The 24333-nt window shown below is 43.1% G+C and overlaps 2 protein-coding genes across 5 annotated transcripts in view; both read right to left on the bottom strand.

Moving 5' to 3' along the window:
- Window positions 1–9387, bottom strand: part of PGM1 (phosphoglucomutase 1) — a 28262-nt gene extending 18875 nt beyond the window's left edge. Inside the window, exon 1 of the mRNA XM_062617575.1 lies at window positions 9060–9387. Within this exon, the coding sequence (XP_062473559.1) occupies window positions 9060–9305 (246 nt within the window). The 5' untranslated portion in view covers window positions 9306–9387. The remainder of the gene's footprint in view (window positions 1–9059) is intronic.
- Window positions 9388–10893: 1506 nt separating this feature from the next.
- The window catches only part of EFCAB7 (EF-hand calcium binding domain 7), a 30478-nt gene continuing 17038 nt past the window's right edge, over window positions 10894–24333 (bottom strand). For 2 of the 4 annotated variants that reach the window (XM_062617577.1, XM_062617578.1), the window contains exons 8-15: window positions 23751–23892; window positions 22954–23063; window positions 21763–21920; window positions 21278–21411; window positions 18721–18869; window positions 16900–17109; window positions 13111–13218; window positions 11266–12070 (exon numbers count right to left, since the gene is read on the bottom strand). In XM_062617577.1, the coding sequence (XP_062473561.1) occupies window positions 11996–12070; window positions 13111–13218; window positions 16900–17109; window positions 18721–18869; window positions 21278–21411; window positions 21763–21920; window positions 22954–23063; window positions 23751–23892 (1086 nt within the window). In that variant the 3' untranslated portion in view covers window positions 11266–11995. Of the gene's footprint in view, window positions 11219–11265; window positions 12071–13108; window positions 13219–16899; window positions 17110–18720; window positions 18870–21277; window positions 21412–21762; window positions 21921–22953; window positions 23064–23750; window positions 23893–24333 lie in introns of those variants that run through there. The other 2 variants (XM_062617579.1, XM_062617580.1) reach the window with 2 other exon arrangements.

The following is a 24333-nucleotide window of genomic DNA, read 5'->3' as shown; positions in this document are numbered from 1 at the left end:
CTTAATTCCTCTCTTTTCCCCACCAAACCACACTGAGGTATGACAACATACATTTTACATCAGCAGCGGGATTGCCTGGGATATGCAGTATCCCAGGGTTGGTATTTATACATCCTACAACTCAGCATCCCGAAACTGAGACGCCCTTTCTTTCCAATCATAGGCAAAGGTTTCCCTCTAGCGGCAGAGAAAACAAAATCCAGCTCTCAAAATAAGCCTCACACCGAACAGTCCCCTGGAAGGAAAGGCCTGAGCAAGCTCTTTCCCTTCTTATCCCCAGCAAGATAACTTACTGCCCGCGAAATGCCCCGGCATTAAGTGACAGGAGGAAAGCACAGGCCACCTACCAACTTCCATGGGTACACAGAGGAGATGCACATGGACTTCCTGCTAGGGAAAAGGCCTTTGGAGGGTTAGGAATTTGTTTAATTAAGTGTACATGTGCTGGACAGAGGAATCAAGGTAAATAAAGTTGGGGAGGAAGGTGTTGGTCATTAGACTTCCACAACTTCTCTTGCCCAGAGAAGCTGTGGCTGCCCCATCCGTGGCAGTGTCCAAGGCCAGGTTGGACACAGGGGCTTGGAGCAAGCTGCTCCAGTGAAAGGTGTCCCTGCCCGTGGCAAGGGGTGGAGCTGGATAAACATTAAGGTCCTTTCCAACCCAAACCAGTCTATGATTCTGTGACTCTATGATCTGTGATTTGGGAGGCTTTGCTTGGGTGACTGATCATTACAGCACTTACAGGTGGCAAAGGAATTCAGCAGATCACCTGCTCCCTCCAGAAGTGATGCAGGATCAAATGCACCTAGAGCATCCTCCAGAAAGCTGATATGACTTGTTCTGAAATCTTCCTCTCCAGGAAGCCATGCCAGTGCATAGTGAACCTAGGAGTTAGAAGAGTCTTTCTACAATCTGCTGTGCATCTTCCTTGCTGTGGTTTAAGTCCTCCTGAGCTGTCACAGAAAACAAATTGATCACAATCCTCTTCCTGACAACTTCTCACACATTAAAAAAGTCCTTTAGTATACAGATTCTGCATGCTCCCTCTTTACTAAACAACCCCAATCGCCTTAACTTTTCCCTGTGGTCGTATTTCCTGGGTCTCTTACTCCTCATGGCAGTCAGAGGCTGGTGAGGGTGCTTCCCCACCAAACAGCTCATCTGCCACAGGCAGGGGACATTTGCTAGCTTAGGTCCCCTTTTACTGTCTTGTGCTTCAGACATGCAAGAACAAAATGAAAACTATGAACTAGCTGTTGAATTTTATGTTTTAAAGACAAGACTATTTAGAGAGGACTTAAACTTCAGTAAAGCACTGCAGCTCCTCCCTTGGCTCCATACCATGGATCACTGCCCCATCTCCTCTCCCCATGCGTGAGCTCTGCCACCTTGCCTCATTGCACTGTGGCCTATGGCTCTCTGGAGCCTTCCCTAAGCCTGTGACCAGGCAGCCAGGCTCTCCTGGCTTCACACTCTGATGCTAACTCGTCCTTAGCACAGCCTTACTCCAAACTACAGTGCTTCATTTTGACATTCAGGCAAGCCAAGTATCTGGGGGGGAACCCCCTGTGCAAAAGCCAGTCTGAACAGTAATTCTCTCTTCTCATCCCCTGCAAACACTCCTGGGGTCAGGCTTCTCCAAAGTCCAGGATGCCTTCTCCGTCATGAGCAGCCCTTTTTCTCCTTTCCTTTTAGCTTCTTCCCATTCCTCTTCTCTCCCACATTCAGGGGGCTGATAAAGCCAATGTAACCTACCTACTGTGGAGTTGGGTTTAGCTGCAATCTTTCTTTTCCAGCTCCACAGGAACTTTTCTGACAGCAATCAGCTGGTGATAGGCATTATCTCTTTATGCTCTTTTTCTGTGATTCGCCAGAAAGGCACACAGCATGAAATCCCAGGGAACAGAGTAAAATTAGGTATTTTACACTTATTTTGTGACTGTTCTTTAAGACAGAAATCACATTCAGCTTCTGCCCACAGGACAGTCCCTGCACACTCACCGTAAGAGGGTGCCAAGAGCTCTAAGGAAGCTGCTGTTGAGTTGCCAGAAACAGGCACTTTCTGCCTTTAGTCCAGGCAGCCACTTGCTGTGTGTGACATTTGTAATGCCAAGACAAGTGGAGCCAAAGCAAAATAAACAGACCAACTGCAAGCCTATTAGCCATACAGGGAGTGCTGCTCCAACTGCAAAACTCTGTTTCCATAAGAATCAATTCAAAACTAGGGTTTGAAGTTGCTGTAGAGATGACAGGCAAAATATATGGCACCATCTCGAAAGCACGGGGGCACATAAGTGCAACCACATACATAGGAGTCACTCCAGGATTAAGAGACACTGTTCTACACCTACATTGCACCCTAGTTAAGACACAAGCTAGATGGGTGGCCTGAAAGGGCTCTGCAGAGCTGGGGGTGAAACCATCATCTGCAAGGTTGCTGTAGGTGAGCAATGGGCTCCAGGTTTGTCACACTGATAGGGGCTGATCCTCCCTTTACCTTGAGAGAAGTACACACCAGCATCCATGATTGAGAAACATGCTGTTCAAAGGTCAGCTGCTCAAAGCACACCCATTTTACCTTGAATTGCCAGGGCGTTTGCTGTCCTGCCCCTGCAGCGTGGACATGAGAGGGATTCCATGTGGTTTACCTTGAGCAAACCCAGGAATGGTCCAGGATTTCTGGCCCCAGCCTGCTGAGAGATAGCCCCTGACCCTAGGCCCTTTTAGAAACACCAGCACCTGATCCCAAATGCTCTAGAACTACAAAATGCAGACTATGCTGCGGAGCAGAGGGAAGCACTGACTGAGTCAGCCTGATGTTAGTGCGAGGTGCACAGATTTATCTGGTTAAACCTTGTAGAATCAGGGATAGAAGCTCTGGTCTGAGGTGTACAGAGCCAAACTGCTGTATGGAATCCACAGTACATGTATGTGATGGCAAGGTGGCTGTACAGAGCCAAGAAAAGCGCACATAAATGAGAGGAGAAGACATACCCAAGTGTTTTCTCACAGACATGAATGTACTAGAGAAGCTTTGTCTGTGGCCCAGGAGTAAAAAGAGACTCAAGTACATTAGCAGGAAAGAGGGCTGGAAGGGCTGTAGAGAGGTCACTCAGCCCCTGCCCAAGGCAGGGACAGCCCAGCCCAAACCCTTCTCATTAGAGGTTTTCCCAGACAGACTCAGTGACCTCCCCAGGCAACTCACTCCTTTCATTAGCCTTAAGCTTCCAAAATGCTTTCTAATGTCTAACCTAAACCTTTGCTGTTGCAATTGTAGTTCTTGCCCTATCCCCATCAAGCCAGAGAACAATTTGTTACCTTCCTCCCTGCAGCATCATTGCAGACATCTGCAGACTGCCAGCATGCTTCCCCATCTCTAGGCTAAGTTCATTCCTGCCTCACTGGCCTCATCTGCCCAACCTCAGGTCATTCCTGCTGGAGTCTCCCCCAAGCAGATTGCATCCTCTCTGAGGGCTAGGATCCCAGATCAGATTCCTGGTGACATTTTATTTCCTGGGTTTCTTACTTACAACAACCTTACTTGAAAATCTAGGAATGACATTTGTTTTCCTGGGTGTCTTTGTGGTTACTCATCAGATCTGTGGCTTAGTATGTTATTCTCCAACTTGTACTACAATTATAAATGTACATGTTACGTTCATATTTTACTACTTCTGCCTATGCAACCTTTGCATTTCTTCTTACTGAAATCCTATGTTATTTCTCTATTTCTAAGATATGTTCCAGTTCATCATTTGAAACAGTAATCAATATACTGGCTAGCTCACAGAGAACCACAACAGGATGTCAAGGACCACCATAGTGGATTTCTTGATCCTCAGTCGTGACACAAGACATATGGGTAGCACCTATTCAGTCCAGCTCACCTATCCCAAACTTTGCCTTGACAAAGAGAAGGCATTAGATCCCATCCTGCTGCCCTACCAGCACAGCCAGAGCTGAGGCTTCTGGTTAGAGGGAGTCATTGTTCCAGGAGATTACAGTTAAACCCCTGTTAGCATGGATTTCAACTCTTGGCTGCTGGATTTGCAGAGATTAACTCTAAAGCACCTTAACTCTTCCTTTCAGCTGGAGTTTCATTAGTGTAGAGTTTAAAATTCCAAAAAGGAACTGTAACTGGATGGCCTGACCACTGCCTTAATAACCCTCAGTTGTAAACTGATATAAGCCTATTAACTTCACAGGCAAAAAGAAGCTAAAGTAGTGTTAAAGCAGTCTCCAAGCCGCAAGAGCTGCTGCATGCATGGTTGTCTTCTAAAACTCACCATAATCTGAAACCAGGACATATCCGCATGGGAATGCTCATGGCACAATTGGTATCTATTTCCTTACTGCAGATGGCACAGCTCAATTTCCACTTCTGCTACTGAGAAAACCAGTAAGGTAAGAAAGATCATAAATTCAGGTTTTTCTTAATGCCCATAGCATCTAGTTCTGGTACACAGGGATTGCTTTTTGGAAGAACTTTCTTTATGATCACTTTAGTTCAATGGTTTTAATACCAAGAGCTTTTACTTGAAGGCAAGATCTGACCCTGAGGATTGAAGGAGACCATTCTTCAGGATAATGATGCCAATTGCTGAATGGATTAAAGTCTGTAAACAACAAGGCTAAGGCTGACTGCACAGTGTTGTGCAGAGATAGGAACAAGAAGAAGGGTCATTGGTAACAGGTTTCTTTAAAAACTAGGTAAGAAAAACAAGTGAGGCTCACATAGCAATATCAAATGCTTCCCATCAGCAGGCCTAAAGCAGATCAGAGATGTGCAAACCCTGCTATGCCCCTTCCACAGCTGGGATGCTGAGACTGGGAACGTGAGCACGCTCTAACTGGGAACAGAACGTGGTCCTGCAAGCCTGTGCCACACCGTACTGCTTATTATGGGCTCAGTGGCGCTGTCAGAATGGGGACTGGTCTGGAGGCTACAGCAGAACAGCACAAACAGAAAGGGAGCAGAGCTACAAAGTGGCAAATAAAGAGCTGCTGAGCAATGCAACAGAGCTTAAAAGCCTGGTTTCCCTGGAATAACCGAGCAGGGAAAAAAGTTAATAGCAGCCAAGCCAGGAAACCAAAACTTTCTGGGGCTGAGAGCACTGTTTGTCCTGCAGCAGTAAAACAAAACCAGGCTAGTATTTAACATGCAAAGCACTGCCTGGCATTCAAAACACCTTCAAGCTATTTGCTTTAATGTAGCTACTTTGCAGCACTTTGAAACCCGTTTATTTAAGAAGGAACCAGGGGCACAGTAAATCAGTTGACTAGCAGGTGACAGTTACTGAATCAACCTGGTGTATGAGCAGAGCTAGATTTACACCTTCCCTTCTGCAATTTTAGTATGCTTTTGACATACAGCTATTGTACAGCCACATAAAGCTATTGTACAGCCACAATTCTCCTCTAACAGGAGCTTTTAAGCTTTTCTTCCTGTAATTAGAGTCAGACTCCCTATTTGGGAATAACATCAAGGAAACCTGGCACAAGGGAACAAAACAAACTAGGTAGGATACACTGGTTGCCAACTGAGAAAGGCAAATCCAACAACCTCCCTTTTAGTTTACTTACACAAATGCAAGCTTATAAACAGGATAAAAACTCTTTAATCATGCAAGTACAAATTGGGTTATTGCTAGTCAAATGCTACTACTCAGTTATATATTAACCATTCAAGATGCAGACAAAACTAAAACTCACTTAAGCATCCCTTCCTTTCATGTTGTAAAGCTAACGATCAAACTGTGGTCCTCAGGCTCCAGAGGACCATGCAAACAGATCTTAAACCCACATGATTTTAAAGTACCAATCCAATCACCTTTTAATCCCTAGGACCAGAAATACAGTTTTCCAGTGCTTGCTTTGGCACAGGTGGTGGCTGGCTGACTTTAGATGAGTGAATATAGCCTGGTACAACGTACCTGTCAATCAAGAATCAAAAGAGCTATGTTAGGAAGACTGTAGCCCAAACTTATCTTCATTATCTCGTTACTCCTTCCTTCTTGTTTTCAATTTTACCACATTCAGGTTATAACTATATACCCTCCTCACATGCATTGTAATGATCACTTCTCTACAGACAAAACAGCACTGTGGGTGGATTCAGGTGTCCAGACAGAGCAGTGCAGCCACATCTGGAGTCTTCCCCAGATTACTCAGTGTTTCTCAGCATGACATTACAGAGTCTTTCTCTGAGACCTGGCTGCTGGAATCAGGAGAACCCCAGCACTCAGACAAAACCACAGCCTCCTGGAGCAAGTTACCACATGTTCTGCAGTACACTTCCTTACCCGTTAACAGAATCAGTCCATCCTTCCCTTTGCAGGGTAGGTGACTTCCAGTTACTTCATATTTATTACGAAGAAACAGGATTTTCATAAGGTCTTACTCAACCACACTGTGGTAACTATCAGGGAACTAATACTTTAGTTTCAGAGACAAACCACAAAGCAAGCATTCCCTCACCATTTCAAAATAGGAAAGCAAGTAGATAGAAATTTATTCAAAACTAGCATTTTGTATTCCCTAAAGAAACTACTTTCAGGCACCTCATTTCTCAGGACCTAACGGTTTTGCCATTCTTGAGTTTGGCAATGCAATACCTGTACTTATACAAGCCAGTGCCAGTCAAACTTAGCCAGCAGCTGTGTATCAGGTTTTCAATGACTCTGTAACCTGTAGATCACCCCACTGTTCCTCCTTGTGGTTACTTACTTAGGCTTCACCTGCAGTGCATCTAATGAAAAATTTGGGGGACATTTGCTCTTCTGAGTGCTCCCTTATGAGGTTTTTTTCCTCCTCCTTTCTAAATGGGATACTTAAATCTACAATTTTGCAGTGCTTTTGACCTACTGGCTCTCTTTGAATCTCTAGGGAAGAAAAAGGGGTAATTTCATAGCACTCTACAGCACTGTGGCAAGCCTGTAAGACTACCTCTGTCCTGAGACAAGGGTATAGAGAGCCTGCATCAGTAGATGACTGGTAGTGCTGTGATATTGCCAAATTTTTACTTGAAACGGTCTTACCATTCTGTCTCAGGCCATGGCCAGTATCTTGTTTTATACATTAATGATTCAGAATGAAAAGCTTTTAAAGTAAAACTTCTCACTTCAGGTACTGGTGTCTTGGCTCTTCACCCATGTGTTCTTTCACCTGCTTTCTTCCTCTGCCTCCTGCTTCCTCTCTTACCTTCCCAGAACATTTTTCTGACTTTAGAGCCAATTCTGTCCTAGCACTTTGAACACACAGACAAACTGCTACAAGGCAAATGCCTGTCAGAAAGCACACCCATTGGGATCTGCTTATGCAACTGTGACAGAAAGCTCAGCGCCGTAGTGCTGCACGTATGTGAGTGCCTGACCAGGGTGGAGGATTTGAGCAGTGACTGGTCCTCAACCCCCTCCAAGGAGACACCTAAATCAGACCCCAGCACAGTTTTACCTTCAGCCCTTGCTTACTTCTGGGATTCAGCTGAGGTGCAGATGGCTGAGAACTCCTCAGCGCCTGGAAGGCTGCCACATCCCACCAGGCCCTGGGTGAACATCCAAAAACCTGCACAAACTACAGCTTTATCCCAGGGAACAAGACTCCCAGGCTGCTTATTCATAGGGATCCAAGGTGCTGTCTGTGTGCAGTCAGGCACGAACACTGTACACTTCAGCTCCAACCCCTTCTGAGAACATATAAATAAACCAGTGCCTGCTGCTTTTCCCATCAGGGAAGGCTGTGCTATCCATCACTTCCATAGGAGCACACAGCAAGGATGGTGCTGGGATGCTGGGACACAGACTGACAGTTGAGCAACTACCACAAATCAAAAAAGATGAATTTCTATGTGGCTTAAAAAGAAACCGTTATTTCCTTCTTTCATAGAATCCCAAACTAGTTTTGAGCTGGAAGGGATTTTAAAGCTCCTCTAGTTCCAACCCCCTGCCACAGGCAGGGACACATTCCACTAGAGCAGCTTGCTCCAAGCCCCTGTGTCCAACCTGGCCTTGAACACTGCCAGGGATGGGGCAGCCACAGCTTCTCCGGGCACCCTGTGCCAGTGCCCCAGCACCCTCACAGGGAAGAGCTTCTGCCTAAGAGCTCATCTCAGCCTCCCTTCTGGCAGTTTCTTTATGCCATCAGAAGGCAGTGATCTTTAGTTTTATTTTTTCTTAAGAAGGCAGACACCTAAAGGCACTGAGGCACCTGATTGCTACTGAGAAGCTGAAATAGGCAATGCTAGGTTACTACCCTCATGTCCAAACCTAACCACCAAGCCCACTCTCCTTGTTTGACTAGGAGGAAGAACGCTTGCTGCTGTTGAGGATGAGCCAGGTGTCCTAGGAGAAGGGGTTGTTTTCCTTTGGAAAAACACCAAATGTGGGGAAAAGCCTCCCATTGCAAACTCCGTTTCACCACGGTGATCCACACTTACATCACACTCCCTGTTGGACTCCTGTTGGGCTGACCAAGTGACAGGACCAAGATGAATAGGTAGGGATGGGAGTCTCCAACAGTGAGACACAGTTCAGTATCATGAAATCACAGAATCCTAGAATGGTTTGGGTTGGAAGGGACCTTAAAGCTTATCCTGTTTCAACCCCTGCCACGGGCAGGAGCACCTTCCACTAGAGCAGGTTGCTCCAAACCCCGTCCAGCCTGGCCTTGAACACTGCCAGGGATGACATGGTGCTCCACACGCTGTGCCACTTGTATGTGTTGGAAAACACAACTATTGCCAGAAGACAGAAAAAGCTGGAACAGGGATACTGCACGTACTTCCCCACCTCTGCACTCGCTGATTCTACAAGCGATTGCTGCTGCACGTACCCAAGGGAGGCAAAGACTTCCAGGTGATTTTTAGCACCTGAAAGGCGAGCTGTCCCCACGCTGAGCCTCACCAGCTCTCATGTCATACACCCATTGACATTCAGACACGACACGGAGCTCCTGCCACCGCCCGTCCGGCGGGGCCCTGCCTCCCTCCCGGGGCGATACGATGCCGCTTTCCCGAAAGGAAGCTCCATTGAGCTGAGGCCAGCTCCGCCCGCTCGACTTACCCCGTTGGCAGCAGCGATGCGGACGATGAGGTGGATGGCGTCCCTCATGTAGAACCGGCCGTCCCCCCCCACCACCAGCGTGGCCTCCTGCCGCTCTGCCGGCGGCACCGTGTCCAGGATGCTCTGGATGAAGTTCTCGGTGTAGTGGGCATTGCTCTGGAAGACCGTCACCCGCTTGCGCAGCCCGCTGGTGCCGGGCTTCTGGTCGCCGTACGGTTTGCTCTTCACGGTCACGATCTGCACCATGGCCGGACGCCGCTCGCAGTTCCGGGCGGCCGCGGGAGGCGGAGGGGGGGAACCGGAGCCACCGCCGGAGCCGGCCCCGCCAGCGCTCCCGCCCCTTAAAGGCGCCGCCCGCCCCGGGAGAGGCGGGGATGGCTCCGGGGGATTCCTCCCGCTGTGCCCTCGCAGCCCCGGACCGGTGTGAGGAGGCCGGGCCCCGACCCGCAGCCCATCACCGCACGGCGCCCGGGCACCTCGGGGCTCCGCTGAGCAACCGGAACAACCGGGAGACCAGGCCGGGGCCCCCAGAGGGTCCTCGGTGTGGGCAACTGTGAGAAGAGGCTGCATTATAGCTCCAGCTGTCCAAAGAAAACATGCCCCATCCCTCGCAGTGTCCAAGGCCAGGTTGGACACAAGGGCTTGGAGCAAGCTGCTCTAGTGGAAGGTGTCCCTGCCCGTGGCAGGGGTTGGAGCTGGAGGAGCTTTAAGCTCCCTCCCAACCCAACCCAGTCTGGGATTTTATGATTTCAGAAATTCAAATTACAGCTGCTAACAGACGCCCCTTCTCCCAAACATCTCCCATCAAAGATGCTAGCATGTGTGTCCAGCCCCAAAAAGAGAAGCTAGAATGTTTTTCCATCACTACAATGCCTGGACTTGGAGCAAACTGCAAAAGACTCTGTAGATAACAACGAAAATCTCTATTCTCATCCCCTCCAAGGGCAGGAAAAGTAGAACCATGGAGAATTCTGTTCCCACCTAAAAAGTTAAAATAATGAAACTCTTCCCAGCAGCAACAGGATCAGAAAAGTAAAAAGGTTTCATGGTGTATCACTGTGAGATGTTAAACTAAACCCTACCTGCAGCAAACCCAAGTCTTCTCATGTGCAATGATTTCTCAGCTAAGCGCTTTTTCAGGTTTAACCATTCCTTTCCTAAAAGGCACAAGGAGCAGTATATGAATTCCTGCCACATCTAATAGGGCTGATTTTATACACAAAAGAAATGCAGATATCAGAGTGCTCACTTTGTACTGTCTGCTGTACACAGAGTGTTTCATCATTTCCCAGCTCCTCCTTCAACAGGCAGCAAGGAACTTCACACCCCTCGCCTGGAGCAGCATTTCCAGGGCTCAGACATTTGCTAGAAATCACCAAATATCTGTGGGGCCTCCCAATACAACTTCCACTAGTTTTTTATAAGAGCACATAGTGATAGGACATGGGCGAATAGCTTTAAACTGATAAGAGGGGAGACTGAGATGAGCTTTTAGGCAGAAGCTCTTCCCTGTGAGGGTGCTGAGGTGCTGGCACAGGGTGCCCAGAGAAGCTGTGGCTGCCCCATCCCTGGCAGTGTTCAAGGCCACGTTGGACCAGGCTTGAAGCAAGCTGCTTTAGTGCAAGGTGTCCCTGCCTGTGCCAGGGGGTTGGAATTGCTTTAAGGTCCCTTCGAACACAAACCAAGCTGGGATTCTTTAAAGCAATTCTGAAAATGAAAATACTGTCTGCTGTATTTGCTAAGAAAAATAAACCCTGAACACTAAAGATCCCAGCAAAACTGCCTGAGCACCAATTGCAGAGTGTGTAAATCACAGCCAGCCTCCAGCCCAGCTCCCATTTAGTAACTGACATTTACTCACCCAGTGTACAATTACAGAGGAGGAAGAGCAGGGTGCAGGAGTTGCTGGCAGATAAATATAGCTTTACCAGGCTACTTGCTGCCCTTGCAGATGAGGTCACGTACATTTAATGTCTATTTTAAACTCAGACACTTTTTAAGCATCCACTGGCCAGGGTCATTACTTTTTTCCACATTAACAGACATTTAGCAGAATCAGAAAAACATAAAAGCTGAGTATTTTTAGTACCTCAGAGCTGGTTTTCATTGCTATTGCAGCCTAAACTTGAGGGGACTTCAGATTCCTTATTTCAGCTACCCTGGAAATAATAAATTGCTGTTAAAAGTCAAGAGCCCAAGACAAAACTTCATTTTCCTCAAATAATGTTATTTCCTTATCACATATGAAAAGGCAGATTTTATTTTATATAAAAGAGTATAAAATCAGGCAGTGATTACTCAGAACAAGTGTAAGATTAATATTATCATCAAATAACAGAAGAAAATTAAATACAAAACTAAGTCCTTTATCAGGTGGCCATACAACATGATGAACCCCACCTCTTCATACCTCTTGCATCGAAACAAGAGTATTTAATCAGGAATCCATCAGACCCATTAAACAAAGCTTTTCTTCACTTCCACCATGTGATGGAACTATGTTATATGTTATAGAAAACAAAAGCATGTTTAGGGAATTTAGCCTTTATAAAACACAGTTACATTAGAACCGTCAGCCCTATTACTGAACAGCACTAATTTTTACTGTCTTGATATTTTAATGCCAATTTATTTTGTTAGACTGTATCTCATGAACACTATTCTGTCAAAGGATTTTACATACTTACAGTCACTCCATCTATTTTACATACTTACAGTTTTTAAACTATCACTATACACGTTTCTTAAAGCCATTAGCAGAAATGTGATAGCAGAAATAAGTATTTAGATGATTCATTGGCTTTAACAAATCAACCTCAACAAAGTATAAATGTCAGCTTTTTGAGAAGGACAAGACTATAAATTGTCTAAAAGCTGCCAAAACAATCTGCTGGCTTAGCCTGAATGCTACCAAGAAGCAGCTTCAAGTGGAATGTTTAACGTACGAGGGAATGCACACAATTATAAAGCCATTCTTCCTGCTCGTTCAGTGGCATCATATGCTGAGAAACCTGCACACAAGAGAGAAAACAGAGGTGAAATAGTAGTTTATTGGAGAACTGCATGTTAACTAAAGTGCTAGTAAGCAAAATGAACTGTTTCAGTACTTATATCACAAAGATTTAAATGACGAACATTGATTTCTGTCACAGTTTGTATTCAAAACTTAATATTCGATTTAATTGTATGACAGCAAAACATCCATAAGGGGCACTAAGCCTACAGCTTATACTGAATGAAACTGAAACTTAAATAACTAAAACACTTTATAGGATCAGGCTATAGATATCTGAAGTGCCAGCAGCAATATTAGAATAGGCCCCAACCCTGCCTCTATCATGAGACTGTACCTGTTCAGAACATCTTTGAATGCATCTACACTGGGAAGCAGTGATACGAAGTTTGGATGCCTCTGCTTTTAAAGAAAGGGACCATACTTTTAGAATAATAAAAACTGAATTTTCTTCATTCATTCATGAAGAAAAATACCATTTAATGCATTTTCAATCTCATTCTATCCCTTACAACCCTCATGTAGGTTTCACTAAAGCCTGCCTAGCTCTGGAACAGGGATCAGCAGATCAAATTGCTGCATGGGTACACATGGTCTGCAAGTCAAGCCTGCAAATCACATTGTGCATAAGGGCTGCAACACATACATTTTTGCTTCTGAGTAGTGCATGCTTGGTCTATATCTCATAGACATCAAAACACCTGGTTAAAATTCACCAAGTAAAGAAAATACAGCCTTAAAAAAAGTATTAAAAATGGAAGAATATTAAAAACATTAGTAAAGGGTACATGTATTGAATGGACAACTGAAACAGGCATACGTATGAAAAACCAAATAGCTATGGACTTGCATAGCAATCTGCACAGATGCATCAAGTACAGTTCAGCTTTGAAACACCTGATCTGTGCTGGTGATGGGGATGCCACTACCTACATTCTCACTATCATGGTAAAAGACCTGCAGAAGGAAACTGTAAAGATGTCATGTGATTTTGTCTTTTGCTTCGATTTCAAGTTGGCTGAACAGTACAAATCTTACCATCATGGATTTTGGTGCCACTTCTACAGCAAAAACAGTAAGACCCCTATTACTCAGGCAGTTCTTGCTCTGCTCATTGTTGACATGAATAATCACTTTGTTTTCAGACTGCAAGTGAAAAAAACATGAGGGAATCCATTAGTCTCAATGGTTAAGTGGGTATTCTTTTTGTAACAACTTACACATTCCTCTCACTTGCTCCAGCTTTGTTATTTCAGGGGACAGAAACGCTTTAAGAATGCTGACAACCACTCTCTTCGAAGAATAACAATTTCAAAACTTACTTTGGCCTCACCAGAGCCCATATTCATTGCCAAAGCCATTTAAGACTCATTCATACAATGTAAGCACTTGTGAATATACAACTTGAGAACACTACTGAGTAAGAAAACTCTTTGCCACAGAACATTACTGATACTAATGGTTTACATAATTTCAAAAGGCAACTGGAGAAAGTCATGCTGGAAAAAGTACATTAAGGGATTTTAAGGACAGGGATTTTAAGAATTTAAAGGACAGAGATTTTAAGATTTTAAAGGACAGGGATTTTAAGTTTCTGACTCAAGTAGTCTGTGAACTGCAACTAACTAGAGACTAGGACAGCGCCTGGAGAAGCATCACTGGATGCTTGCCCAATGTTTGTACTTGCAACATCGCCTACAGGGCATTTATGGAGGCAGGATACAGATCTTGAAGAAGCTTTACCTGTCATTGTGCAGCCATTTTGATTTTCCAAAATCCTTTCCCTCCAGCAAAAGGCCACTTTAACCAGAGCTTATACTACATGTTCTTAAATTCTCAACAACTACATAGGATTCAATGGAGACCAGGCTCCTCACAAGTGCAGTTCAATGCCCAGTGTAAGCACTAGGAGCATCCTTCATGTTTAGTTTCCTTTCATATGTTTCCTTAGCAAACTTCATATTTGGTTTCCTTTCATAATAAGTGACCGGGATTGACTATTTCTTTACTGCCACAAATCAAAGGTGCTTGTAAGAGACACTCATCAAGGGGTGACCCATCCCAATATAATTATAATCACTTAAAGAACAGATGTTCTTGCTGTGCAAATACTTCCAAGAAGGATGCAAGATATAAAACTGAAAGATATAAAAACTCATCAGCCATCAGTTTATCCCACGCAATACTCAGACATAAGACCCAAGGACATGATACATTCCCTGCTATTCAGCTGTCTCCAGATAAATTTCAGTTTGACACAGACGCTAGAACACATTTGATTCTTAGGCAATGCTACTCACCATTCTCTCTGCACTGAGAAGTGGAAGAGAAACACAGTTACACCACACAGTCAGCCTTATACAGCAAAGAAGCTACTATTAGACTGGTAAGGAGTGACTGAAAAAGCCCTCTGGTGCTCACAGTACAAAGGGTTTCTGGCCAGCAGAGTGTAATAGTCATTTTTGAAAGACGGTATTGTTGCAGATAGGTAAACATAATCTAAGCTGCTTTCTGACTTCTATCCATCTGTCTGGCATCACTTCAATGAAGTCCTCCTTTCTACATGGCGAACAAAAGAATTAGCCATGCCCTAAGTATCCTCCTGTAACAGGAACAAGGTCACAAAGATTCACCTAGCACAGAGAGTCTATTGTAGTAAGTTTGTGCTTTGGATGACAGGACTATTTCTTTTGGCACACAAATGGGCTGACAATGGATTGGGTACTGCTTACTCCCAGAGAAATGTGAAGCTCTGTGCACAAGGTCTTTTCATCTCCCCAGCTCACACCCTGGCTACAGAGCGTAGGGTGTAGCCCTACGCTCTCAAGAAGACAGACACCTTTCTCTGCCCACTGACTCAATACATATGCAAGACTGAAACAGAATCCCTGAGGAACTGGAGTATTTCCTTAATTTAATTACAGAAATAACAAAGAAACAATTATTTCCATTGAAATCCTCAGCACAATAACTGAAGATACAATCAGGCTGCCTGCACTGTGGGAAGCTTAGAAGACAGATGCATAAAATTTCCTTTCTCTCTTTCACAGAATAGAACCATGGAATCATTTACGCTGGAAAAGACCTTTAAGATCATCAAGTCCAACTATTAACTCAGCACTACCAGGGCCACCACTAAACCATGTCCCTGAGTGCCACATCTACACATCCTTTCCACACCTCCAGGGATGGTGACTCCCTGGCCAGCCTGTTCCAGTGCTTGACAATACTTTCGGGGAACAATTTTTCCCTAATCTCCAATCCAAACCTCCCTTGATGCAGTTTGAGGCCATTTCCTCTCATCTTGTAACTTGCCCCTTGACAGCAAAGACCAGCCCCCTCCTGGCTCCATCCCCCTGTCAGGCAGTTGTAGAGAGTGATAAGGTCCCTCCTGAGCCTTCTCTTCTCAGGATTAAATCCCCCCAGGTCCCTCAGCCATTCCTCATCACTCTTGTGCTTCAGGCCCTTCACCAGCTCTGGCCCCACTCCAGCACCTCAATGTCTCTTTTGTAGTGAGGGCCCCAAAACTGAATACAGCATTCAAGGTGCAGCCTCACCAGTGCCACGTACAGGGGACAATCACAGCCCTGACCCTGGTGCTGATAAAAGCCAGGATGCCTTTGGCCTTCTTGGCTGCCTGGGCACAAGCTGCCCAAGTTCAGCCACTGTTGACCAGCATCCCCAGATCCTTTTCTGCTGAGCAGCTTCCCACCCACTCTTCCCCCAAGCCTGTAGCGTTGCATGAGGTTCTGGTGACCCAAGTGCAGGACCCAACACTGAGCCTTGTTGGACCTCATACAACTGGCCTCAGCCCATCGATCCAGCCTGTCCAGATCCCTCTGCAGAGCCTTCCAACCTCCAGCTCCATATGGTGTCATCCACAAATGAAACCCAAATGGTATACATGGCAGTGGTCAGTGATTTTTATTAGACAGCATCCAGCTGCCTCTGTACAGACCTCATCTCCTTCTCCGACATGTACTGGAGTTATTTATATGTTTGAGGATAGCCACCCTAAAGGGCGAAGTGCAGATCTAAACTGGTAGTTCCAAGGAGACTCAGCATTCAGTGGACTAATATTACTTGTGCATGTTTGCCCATTTAAAAATATACTTCTTGCTGTGATCTTTCAGGATCTAAAGCATCTTAAGTTCAACATCTTACTGCACCATATTTATTTACTCACAGTTCCTGATATAAATGAAACTGAGAATGAACAGTACATTCATTATGTTCTATGCAGAAAGGTTTTAAATCTCTGCTTCTCACCAAGCACTTCTGCTTGGATTTACAGTTCTTAGCTTGGGTAAGTCATAAAGCAGACCGGTAAGACTGGCCAGTTAACAAGTCACCCATAATATGCTTATAAACCACAATCAATGCAGATCAGTGCTCTTTTCCTGTCTTATTTGCACTGTAAATGTTAAATAGGGTAAATGCGGTAGTCTTTGGTCTTTCTATAACTGTGCTTCCTGTTGTCAGTATTCATTTTCTGGTACTATGAACATATTATGTCTCCAATAATTATTAACATATTGAAAAATTGGAATGTGAACACAAATATTCATATTCTGTACAATACTTACAAGTGCTTGCCTCTTTATAAGAAGCTGTCCCTTCAAGAGCACTGATCCAGACTCTTTTAGAGCCCGAGTCATATGTCAAAATCAGCTTGGCTTCTTCTTTTTTCTCGTTTTATTAACTAGATACAGAAACTTTACAAGAGAAATATCAGAAAATGTAATTCTCAAAAGTGAAGCAAGGAGGGAGGAGGAAAATAATAAGAGACATTAACCCAAAGTACCTTACAGAAGTCTCATGCCATACCTTATTCTCAATAACAGACGTGATTCTCCCACCCGTGCTGTAGGTATAGACGATGACATTTTCACAGCCATCCAATACTTTGGCCTCTCCTTTACTAACAACAGAATTGCAAACAGCCCTGTTGAGTTCTGAGCTCCCTGCCTCTAGATACATGGCTTTAATTCTGGGTTTGCACTTTTCTGCATAGACGTCAATGACAAAGGGGCATGCCTGCAATGGAGAAATGGAGGTTTATCATCACTTTAATCTGCAGTTTTTCCCCTCAGATTTTCATCTACAGCTCCTAAATATTTTTTTCATTGATGCTCTAAAGTAGGAATACCGAAATACAAATATGTCACTGAATATTAAATACCCAAAACCTGAGAGCTGTGGCCACCTTCTAAACCAAATGAAAGCTCAGGACAAATGAATGTTTTTCATACACTCTATATGCAGTTTGGTACGTTTGGCTCCAACATAGCAAACCCTTCCTTGGACACAAAATGTACAGGAATTAAGATGAAGTATGAATGTATTTCAGGGTCTGAAATAAACCTGTCTCCTTTACCTGTTACACTCTTGCTACTTGTGCCACTTCATACAGAGTCAAAATATCTACAGTGGTGCATTAAGCACTCTGCTGTTACACTCTCTTGGCTAAGATTAGGTACATGTAACAAACAGGAGTTTGTATATTCTCACTACTAGCAGCTCAAGTTTTTCCAAATGGCTGTTGGAATCCATAAGGATTCCTCAGGTTCTGTCCTTAATTTGTTAGAGGCTCAATGCTCCTGAAATACCAATCTCTTAAGTCATCTGAAATCAAGGAATTCAAGGGTTAAGTTACTGCACAAGTTAAGTAGGGGTACATTTATTAGATGAATGGCTAAAGCATTCAGACAGCTACACTGTCCTTTGCAGCAAAGGCTATAAGCCAGGAACCACAGTAAGTGTAAGGCACAAAATGCCTTTTTGAAATTCCTAACCTGAGGGAAACCTCCCCAAAACCTTCTTTCTTAGAGGAGAGCTCCCTCTTACGTCCGAAATGCAGAAAGACGCTTAAGGAGTTGCTCTGGCCAACCATACTCGCAGGAAAGGGGGAAAGTGCTCAGCATTAAGAGATCTGTCTCAGTGATCTCGGGTTTTTCACTCAGGCAACTGATGTCTCTCAACCATACTGAGGATTTTTGGGTCTGTGCGTATTTGCTTCACGCACATCTATTTGATAGAGTGGCTACACAGACCTGTTTTAGTTTCACAAAAGTTGAAGAAATAATATAATCAGACAATGATTTTTAAAAATCATATTTTCTTGGGAATGATCTTTAAAATGTTAAATTGTCTGCGTATTTAATGTTTTATTTTCCATATTTAGTTTCTCTTTATTAAAGAAATCCTCTTTCCTAAGTGAGAGCTATTAATACCAGCACAATTCTGTTGTGGCTTGGGCCAGGAAAGTGACTTTCATAAGCAGAGCAAGTCCTGCATTTTGAAGGTTTGTTGACAGGTCACAGTTCACTGTCACTGTCTCCTTATGACCTCCCACCTGCAAGGTGCCTGAACTCTTTCAATAGGTACAACCCAGGATTCCTTCCTCTGTAATCCCACAAAATACCAGCTTTCCCTAAAGCAAAAGGCAAAATTCTTCCTTTAAGAATGTATCAAGGAATAGGATACCATAATGACTGAAAGTCATAGTGTAAACCCTGTATTAACAGCGTTTGGACTGGATCACTGACCTACTGAAATCAATTTATGACAGACAGAAACACTCCTGCAGTTAAGCATGTGCACCATCTTATAAGTGAAGCAGTTATTTCTGCTATATGGCTGTCATACCTCTGTCATTTCTAATGCTTTATTGTAGCCCAGAGACAATAAAGTGACCCAAAGGTCACTAGGATCCCCTTCACGGTCATTGGCTTCCATGAGATTCAAATCCATAAATCCTTGTCTTGTTAGCTCATTCTTCCTCATATCAAAATTCTCTGTTTAAAAAGAAACATAAGGTAGCACTTAAATATCTGTTCTCTCTACAAACACCCTTTATCCTTCCAAAACCAAACGTGCACTTATGTTAACAAGGTTTAAAAGATGGAGCCATCCTGCAGCCTCAGACTCTCCAATATTATTTGGGAAACAGTATCCTTGACCAGCTCTTTCCAGAGCTTCCCTGTGGATTTTAGATAATGACTAGAAACAGCTGCTCCCTGTATAACCCAAAAGAGGGTGAGATTTCAAAACAGAAAGAGTTGATACTGGGTTTTGGTTTTCTTTTTGCTAGCAGTGTTTGTTATGGTTGAGATTTGGAGAATGGGATATATTAGGAGTAGGAAATGAAAGTCTGCTGGAGCCAGCACCCTTAGTGCTTGAGGTCCTTGATACAGAAATGATTTACTTAGTTCCCAAAAAGCAATAAAATGCCAGTAATCCTAACACCCTTCTCTAGAGAGGACATCATAGATTGAGCACTCTAATGTCAGCAAACACATAATTGAAATGTCCTTGTGTCAGAGACTTTTAAAAATGGTTTTCCCATCTTCATAACAATGCTAAATCTTTACTATATATTATTAAAAAGGGATTACCGATTTCATAAATCTATCTCAGGGCACAGATGCTATAATAAATGGCTTGAACTTTGGTGTCAAGATTTATGATAGTAATCTGAACCCTTCCACTGATTAATGACCTGGTAAAAGATTCACCATATTCTCTTTTTCCTCTCCTATACATTTCACACACTCCCCTCCTACTCATGTTGAGACCAGTGCACAGAGATATGACACTGACAAAGTCATCAAGCGTGGAAAAGCATGTACAGGGATGAAACAGAGGAGAAACTCAGTTATAACAAAGTATGTTTATATGAGTTTTCCATCCTATATCTTTGGGGAGAAATAATTAGCAGGACTTGCCAAATCTGAAGTATCTTGCAACATGTCATAGCTTACAAAGGAATTCCATCAAACATGAACTCAGCTGATACACAATGATATGCCACACTGACATGTCAGGTATGAGTTGCAGAATCATAGAATCACAGAACACTGAGGGTCTGAAAGGACCTTAAGATCATCTAGTTCCAACCCCCCTGCCATGGGCAGGGATACCTCACACTAAACCATGTTACCCAAGGCTCTGTCCAACCTGGCGTTGAACACTGCCAGGGATGGAGCATTCACAACTTTCTTGGGCAACCGATTCCAGTGCCTCACCACCCTAAATAACTTCTTCCTTATATCCACTGGAAAAAAAAAACTGCATTTCTTATAGAAACTTTAATTTTCATACAATGGCTTCTAAATTTCCAGCTGTTCACTCACTGCAGTTGAACTGCCCGTGCTTTGGACCCACTGCTTTCGCGCACTGCATTATTAGAGCAGCCTACATTCACTGGTGGTTCTGTTACAAGGTAAATAAATACCTTCATTCTCAAGGCCTTTGCAAGCTTAAAGCAATGCCACAGAACTCCTTTTTTTTTTTTTTTTTCTTCAAAACTGACATTTGCAGCCCCACGCTGCTACTGCAAGCTGGCAATCCAGTAACACTGAGGAGCTGTATTGGCAAATAGAAAACAACACTGAAAGAGTCTTAACTCCTTATCAGCTTCCTCACCTCACTCATGGAGGTCTCAGTATCTCTGAGATACTGATGGACAAACTGACACACCATATCCGAACCTTCAAAAGACAGATTTTTAATGAAAACCTGCTTACATCTGAAGAAAATATATCCTTGCAATAGGTATTTTCTAATGTCTAATTTTCTGAACAATCATCATAAGCTCTAGATGCCATTTTTAAAGCACCATATACACACTAACTGAACATCCCCTCAATGCTTTCTGAAATGAAAGTAGTATCAGCTAATCTGAAGAATGGAGACTGATGAAACAATTATCTGTTACAATTTAATTTATCATATGATCCAGGATCCATGCCCCATTCCCAGCAGTGTTCAAGGCCAGGCTGGATGGGGCTTGGAACAACCTTTATAGTGGAAGGTGTCCCTGCTCATGGCAGGCGCTTGGAACTGGATGAACTTTAAGCTCCCCTCCAATCCAAACCAGTCTAGGATTTTATGATAAGAAAACCTGCAGTTTTTCACAGCTACAAAATCTTTCACCCACAAAACTTTGCAATTAGCAGTGGGAAGAGTTTTCTCAGTAGAACGTCAGCGGCACAGAAACCAGAATGAAGCAAAACAAAGGACAGGAGACTAGTCAAGAAAGAAAACCGAAGGGGGAGGAGAACAGTATCTACATGTGTTCTTGGTATAGGCTACGAAATACTCACTAGTGCCACACTAGCTACATTAATAGCATGCTATTAACAACAGCTTGTAAGTAGATTATAGCCCTAATTATTTGTATCAAGCACAGCAACAAACTTACCCTTACATACAGCCCATGCTTCCTCATCACACTTCTCGCCACTAGTTCTCAGCTCAAAGAAGTTGTATTCCTCCAAACACAGAAGGCCATTTCCATCCAAATCAATGGTTTCAAATATATCCAGTAAAGTAGCTCTAAAAGATTAAAAAGGCAGAACTATTTCCAAGTACTTCTGTTCCCTTTACTGTTTCTTAATATTGTTGATACCTAGTCAATCTATTTGAGACTATTCTGCACAAACAGTATTTTGTGGCTGCCCCATCCCTGGCAGTATTTAAGGTGAGGTTGGACAGGGCTTGGAGCAGCCCGGTCTGGTGGAAGGTGTCCCTGCCTGCGGTAGATGGTTGGAGCTTAATGAGCTTTAAGGTCCCTTCCAAACCGTTCTAGGATTCTGCTTTAGTAACATACAGCTTAAAAAAGCTAGGTGTTATTTGGAGCACACACTTTTACAACGGATACCATGCCTATTTGGGAATACAACTCACCGGAACTCTGGGGTCAGAGCCAGTTCTCCATCTTCATCTCTATACACCAGTTCTGCTTCTTCACTAATTTGCGTTTTTACCTTCTTCAGCTTACAGCCAGTTGTGAATGGGAGCAGCCAGTAAACACCTGATCCAAGCTCCCCTTTCCAGCCAGACACCTACTCTTAAAGGAAGGCAGCCAAGTTTGTAAGTTACTTCTCACATGATACCTTTCTTTATTACTAGTAATATTCATACCAACATGATTAATGAATTGAAAGCACTGGCAATGCTAGGTTCTTCACTTAAAGAAATGCCTGAAGCAAGATGCTGTGTAATATCACTTTAAAGACACAAAAACTGGTGAATCTCTTAAAATCTACGAAAACATATATGACCAGAAATGAGGGGAAAAGAGGCATTACTAGAAATGTCTACTAACAGTGCTATCATTTTTCAGATTTGTAACACACTCTAATTGTTAAACTTTAAAACAACAGCAGGCTGACAAAAACCACTGAGATTTTTATTTCCTCCTTGATTATTCATCTTAGTTCAAACTAGCAACAAAAACTTCCTATGTAAAAAGTCACATGTGACTCAGCATTTAAGAACAAGCTGAATTCCCTGTGCCTTGGAAGGGGGAAGCAAGTTAATGCTGCCATTTCTCCTTCCCTATTCCTGCCACAGGATAAGAATATTCTGTGCACTGTGAAGTTCAGAATCACGTATCAGGCAAGGAGAAAGAAAATTACAGGGAATTTCAACAAATTATACCTTTGAAATTTTGGTTTTGAAGGTCAGGAATACAAGTGAGTTTCCACAGAGTATCTATACAGCTATATACAGATCTATCGATATGTGGAAGCATAGAGACTTTCCACAGAGTATATATACAGATAACCAGCAACTCAACAACACTTGCCCATACACCACATGGTAATATGGACCTCAGAAGAATAAACTTCTGAACATGTGGTTTGCAATTCAGCCCATCCAAAGGGCAAAACTAAGATAGTGTTACATCTTACCTTGCACAAGTGCTGCCAGTTTTGAAAAGGAACATACACAGAACAAGTGTTCCTCCTCTTCTCTAGTCTGATTAGGTACAGATTGAATTTCTTCAAAAAACGTGGGAACTCACCCATGCACCATTAACACATACACTAGAGATATAACAAGTAAAATAGGAATACAACAGAACTATCTAACCTCTTGGTTTTGTTGTTCAGTAAAGCTCACAAGCTGCAGATTTTCCTGGGTTTCATTTTCCTTCAGAATATACAAAGCTGTATCCACTGACAACCAGTGACAAGATATTCCTAAAAAGAAAAACATTCCCAACACAAATGCTCAATAATGACACAAAATCCTTTTTCTTTGAACTCCAAAGTCGATATTTCCAAGGTATTTATACTAAAGATCCCTGTCAATGTAACATAGAAAAGAAGAAGCCATTATATGCTATCTGGATTTCCTTCCTATTTAGGCTGCTCAGATAAATTGTTCCAGATCTTCTCATTGTCTTACAGATAATGATTACTATTAACAGTTCTAATATTAAAACCTTTGGTCATGTCTGATTTGTTTGGCTTGGGTTGGATTGGAATGGTTGAATCATACAAATGTTGAATCGATGCCATTTGAATCTCTGATTTCTCATAGCTGCTCAGCTCCTGATGGCAATCAATCAATGAGCTACTAAGTGGTCTTGATCAGACCACAGCAAAACAATGAATGCAGAGGCTTAGTTCTACAGTTAGGACTCAAGAACACCAAAAAGTGGCTACACACCACGCAACTCTGTTAAAAAGTTGAAGATGTTTTTGATTTCTCACAGGAAGGTAATTGCTCTGCTATCATGAATCTTTTCCTTACATCCCAGTATAATGCTTTCCTCTTCATAACAAAACACAAAGAAATTTCTATGTACAGGACAATAATGTGCAAAAGTAGCATTTGCTTTACAAATTGTAAGTAAGTACTCCTTTGGTAACAGAGATACTTACCTTCTTCCTGATGAATGTTCAAAGGCTTGATGGTGATACACATTGTAGACCTTTGAGGTACGTGCAACCTGTACTTGTGACTAATGATTTCACCATCTTCTTCTAAGTAGAAGCATCCTTTGGACTGTGCACAGTGCCACTCCTGGAAACCAAGCAAACATCAGATGTTGCCTTCATCTTTGATCAAGATAAAGTTTTCTCTCTGAAATATTAATTTGATGATTTAAAAAAAGCCTACATAAAATACACCCCAAAATACAGCACTGACCTTCTACTTAAAACAAAATATATATTGACTCAAATAGTCCTTTTTGCAGTCCATTTTGCAAAGCAGTAACATTGCTCCACTTGCAAAAATGCTTGACAAACATACAGATTACCCCAATGCTCAAACAGTTGAAATGAAATTTGAATTGCCACAAAGAATCAAACTGAATTTATGAAATTCTCTGAACTGTGTGATTTACTGGCATTTTGCTACATTAGTTCCATCAGGCCAATCAGGCAAAGAACATAACTGATGAGCTGAACAATGAGGAACTACTTGCTCAGACATATCACAAACACAGGTACTGGTCAAATT

The sequence above is a fragment of the Pezoporus occidentalis genome, unplaced genomic scaffold (assembly GCF_034315485.1).
Source record: "Pezoporus occidentalis ecotype Australia unplaced genomic scaffold, CSIRO_AGI_Poc_V1 ctg198, whole genome shotgun sequence".
NCBI lineage: Eukaryota > Metazoa > Chordata > Aves > Psittaciformes > Psittacidae > Pezoporus > Pezoporus occidentalis.
This window is presented reverse-complemented; position numbering and strand designations above follow the sequence as displayed.